The following is a 4,766-nucleotide window of genomic DNA, read 5'->3' as shown; positions in this document are numbered from 1 at the left end:
TGGCTTTCAAGAGGTAATGTGCTTTCTCGTTTTTTTGAGCTTTTGAATCCAGTGAAGCTGTTCCTCGCAGAGAAACATAAGGACTATCCTGAGCTACGTGATCCCCAGTGGATTTCGGACTTGGCTTTTTTGGTCGACATGCTGCATTATCTGAATGGCCTCAATGTGGATCTGCAAGGAAAGTCAAAGATGGTGTCTGACCTGGTGCAGAGTATTTTCACATTTGTCAACAAACTCAAGCTGTTCAAGACTCATCTATAAAAGAGGCAGTAAACACATTTTCCATCCTTGTTGAAGACAAGTGGACATGCAGCAGAAGTTGTAAATGTGAGAACTGCACGGTATGCAACACTGCTTGAAAATCTCGAACAGAGTTTTGAGGACAGATTCTCCGGCCTACGCCAAAGAAGACCACAAATTTCATTTCTTATCAACCCATTCACTGCTGAATCAGACTGTTTAAAAGCCCCTTTAGTGGAAGATGAAGCAGCATCTCAGATTGAAATGATTGAACTTTCTGAGGATGACAGACTGAAAAGTGTTCTGAGGGAAGGAACCGTGGAGTTTTGGAAGATTGTGCCGAATGAGAAATTTCCCAATGTCAAACAGGCTGCAGTCAAACTATTGTCAATGTTTGGGTCAACTTACGTGTGTGAATCATGTAACCATTTAGGTAGGCTGATAGCCTGATAGCCTGATAATAGGACAAACATTGACAAACATTAAAATCTATTAAAACCATTATGTGTTATGTAATTTGTAATTGAAATGTTATTGTGAGACACGTCTGTTGTGTGGCTCTTTGGAGTGATGAGGGATTTTTTTTGGCTCATCATGCTGAACAGGTTTGCCAACCCTGGTCTAAGGCCTGGCAACGCTCGTTTCTAAAACCTAAAAACTTGAAAAACCTGTTCTGTCTGATCAGGCCCTTGTTCTACCATTTGTCATCGAGTAAAAAATATCCTGTGCGTAGCACTTTGCATTTTATAACAAGAGATTTCAAACAAATTACAAAAACATCAAAGCGCCCAGATAGCTACAAAAAACATAATTTTCTCATAGAACGTTCTATGTAACCAAAAACCCTGATATAATGATGCGCATGGACTTCATATTCTGGGCTTCTCTGTTGACTGTAGATCATTTGCTTTATTTTTAAGGTGTGCAGTGAATTTACATGTTCTTATAACGCATTATGTTAAGTCTTGTTGGCCACTGCATGCATTCAATGGTCAAAGCTTTTCTTGTCTTGCAGAAGTGGTTTATGCGTTAAAACAATAATGCATGCATTTAAAAGCTTCATTATAATGATCTGGAAAACCCTTCGTATTTAGGATGGCAAATCTATAGAAAAGAATAGAATCAAAGAAGTATAATATAGGTATATTTAACTCTCTGTAAGTCGCTGTGGATAAAAGCATCTGCTAAATGACTAAATGTAAATGTATATAGAAAGTATATATAGACAATATAACATAATGTCTTATCAAACTGTTACATTATATAATTTAGAACACAGTAAAGACACATTTTTATGAAATAAGAATATTTGGCCACTATGAAGGATGCACAGTGATACGCACAGTATCGCTTTGCTTTGTCTAACAAAGTTTTCAACTTCAAAGCAGTTTATTAACCACACACAGACTTTATGAATGATAATCTGTAAAAATGTCCACCAAAGTGGATGCAGGGTGAAATATTTTAAGAGTCAAGATGTGTTTAAGAGCTTTTCTAAACCAGGAGTAAAAGAAAGCGTAGACGAGAGGATTTACTGCCGAGTTAACATACATAGTCCATGTCAGAAAATTGGCAGTGGTGGCAGAAAAGATTTTGCTTCCTGTAAGAGTAAAAATAAAGATTGGTACATAACAGAGAAGATGAATTGCCACAATGATTCCTAAAGTAAGAGCAGCCTTGCCATCGGATTTCCTCCTCTTTGTGCCCTGGGTCACATCTTTTTGTCTGTTCACCAGAGAGTTTATCACTTTCACTTGCCGTTGTGCAACGTAGAATATTTTCAGATACAAAATTATAATCATGGAACAAGGAAGCAGAAAAGTAACAAAGAAATCGGTGACTCTCCAACCGAAACTAAAAATAAAGGTACACTCTCCATAACACACACCAGATCTGCGTAAAGCATCGCTGTCAAAATATCCATTACCGACTACAATGACAGTGATGTAAGATGATGCGCAAAACCAGGTGAGAAAAATGGCCACCAAACTTTTAGTCATTGTCATTCTCTGGTTGTACAGTAAAGGGTAAATAACAGCCATAAAACGATCAACAGCGATAAAAATTAAATTACTAAGAGATGCAGAGAGAAACACTCCAAGTGAAAATATAAACAGTCCACAGAAAAGGTCTCCAAAGTACCAGCACGTCTCAATCAGTTTGATGGCCTCTACAGGAATCACAATGAGACCCACGAGCATGTCGGCCACAGCCAGAGAGAGAATGAGCAGGTTGGTTGGAGTGTGAAGCTTCTTGAAGTGAGCGATGGAGATGATCACCAGCAGGTTCAGAAACACGGTCCATACAGACAGCAGTGAAAAAATCACATACATGATATTGTGTTCAAGCGTGGAGCGTTTTGTCTTGATGCATGATGAGTTAACAGCAGGAAAGCAGTATTGAGTCTCATGATCTTCTGTCTCATTGGCCATGAGTGTAGTCCTCCTGTTAGGAGTTTGATCTGATCTCTTTACTGTCCTTATATTTATACAGAGTCTGAATCAGACTGACCAACCCATTCACCTCCCACTGTAATGATGCATAATGACATCATTATTTTCTTTGAATTGCTTGAACTAATACAATTATGCTTTATAGTTTAACCAACAATAAAAAATATGTGATATAACAACACAATCTTAGGCCTGGATCTATTTTAATTATAATTACTTACATTTATCAAGTACTTTTTGAAACATCTTTTTAACTCACACTGTGAAACCACAAATATGCCTATGGGCTTTTCTATTACGCTTAACTTTAGAAACATTTCATAGAGTGAAAGCTGAACCGGAAAAAAGATGTTGGTATGTTGGTTCGAACAAAAGACAGAACAATACCCCTTGAGAGAAATAGAGAGGTTTTTTTTTTTTTTTCTCAAGTATTTACAGAAATGTTCGTTTTTTAATGTTGTGAGAAATGCGGTTGACTGGACCGAGTTGGTTAGAATGTTCCTCCAGAAAGGAGTTGTGAAGGAGACAGTTGTGCCCTTTTGAGAAGGCAATACAAGATGCCGCTCGTTTGCTGAACGCAGGGTTCTTGATGGGTTATAGGAGGGGGTTGAAAGTATGCCGGCGCAGATCCAGTGATAGTGCTGTAGGCAAGAATCAGTGACTCTAATACAGGCTTCAAACGGTAGCCAGTGGATTGAGATAAAAAGGGGAGTGCTGCTGCATTCTGAACCAGCAGAGTGGTTTGATAGCCTTTGCAGGAAGACCAGCAAGGAGAGCATTGCCGTAGTCCAATCATGAGATTACCAGGGCCTGGACAAGGATTTGTGCCACATGCTCAGTGAGAAAGGGTCTAACCCCTCTTATGTTGAATAAGGCATATCGGCAGGATTGCATTGTCTTTGCAATGTGATCATTGAGGACAGCTGTTCCTCAAATATGACTCTGAGGGACCTGGCTGTTTTGGAAGGAGTGATTGTGGGATTGTCAAGTTGGATGCCCCATGAATAGTTCTGTCTCGGCAGGGTTTCTAACAGTAAAAGGAGAAGCCGTATGCCTGTATGATGGGTCCAAAAAATGTTGTGTAGATGGAGAAAATGAGCGGTCCCAGCACCGATCCCTGAGGGACCCCAGTGATTATGTGGTGAGCAGTGGACAGCAAGCCCCTCCATTACGCCCTGAAGTGATCTGCCAGAGAGGTAGGATATGAACCAGCGATAGGAGTGCCTGAGATTGCTAGAGATGACAGGGTTGCTAGAAGTATCTGGTGATTCACAGTGTGCAGATAAGTCTAGCAGAATCAGGAACAAGAATTTTGATTCCGCCTTGGCTAGCAGCAGTGCTTCAGAGACCAATAGCAGTGCAGTAGGTAGGAAGACACTTGGTTGACAACTGCCCTTGGTATTTGCAATAAATGGGAGGAGAGAGACAGGTCTGTAACTGTCGGTATTAGAGGGGTCCAATGTGGGTTTTTTAAATAGGGGCGTGACCGTGGCCTGTTTGAATGCGAATGAAAAAATGCTGGTGAACAGGGAGAGTGGTGTTGCAGATGTGCTGGATATGGCCTGGAGGAGATGCGGGCAAATTAGGTCAAGGGGGCAGGTGGTGGGGTATAAAGCAATGCTTGGGATAAATGTCTGTCAAATGCATGAAATAAATAAATGTCTTGTGAAAAAACACATGCATAACGCAGGCTGTGTCACTTTTTCCCTCTTTCTGGCACTTGGGAGTTTTCACTCCCATGGGGACTGCCGATACTATTTGAGAGGGATTTACAAACGTCAACATTTAAATAACAACCCTGAGTAAAAAAACAATGTCCAGTAAGGCCCGGACCTAACTTGCTACGCCACTGCGCACACACTGACATCTTCATCATCAGTTTGTTTACTCTTACTGATATCTGACAACTTAAATCGTGTTAGATCTCTGAGGACCAATTATAATTGTGTTTGCCATGTTTGTGCAGTTTTGCTGCAGAGGTGTTTGCCCGCTGATCTATATTCATGCCATTTATTACAGGTGTGAAATAAACACAGCTTCTCTCTTCGGTCAATGACATTACACTTTATTTTG

The 4,766-nt window shown here is 40.3% G+C and overlaps 1 protein-coding gene across 1 annotated transcript; it reads right to left on the bottom strand.

The window, feature by feature from the left end:
- Positions 1-1,649: 1,649 nt before the first annotated feature.
- Positions 1,650-2,692, bottom strand: LOC306889418 (trace amine-associated receptor 13c-like; the record flags this gene model as incomplete). The annotated part of the gene is made up of 1 exon (XM_079448313.1): positions 1,650-2,692. Exon 1 carries the CDS (start codon positions 2,670-2,672, stop codon positions 1,650-1,652), a length of 1,023 nt encoding a protein of 340 aa, XP_079304439.1. The 5' UTR covers positions 2,673-2,692.
- Positions 2,693-4,766: the final 2,074 nt, after the last annotated feature.

The sequence above is a fragment of the Barbatula barbatula genome (assembly GCF_947034865.1).
Source record: "Barbatula barbatula genome assembly, chromosome: 24".
Classification (NCBI taxonomy): Eukaryota; Metazoa; Chordata; class Actinopteri; order Cypriniformes; family Nemacheilidae; genus Barbatula; species Barbatula barbatula.
This window is presented reverse-complemented; position numbering and strand designations above follow the sequence as displayed.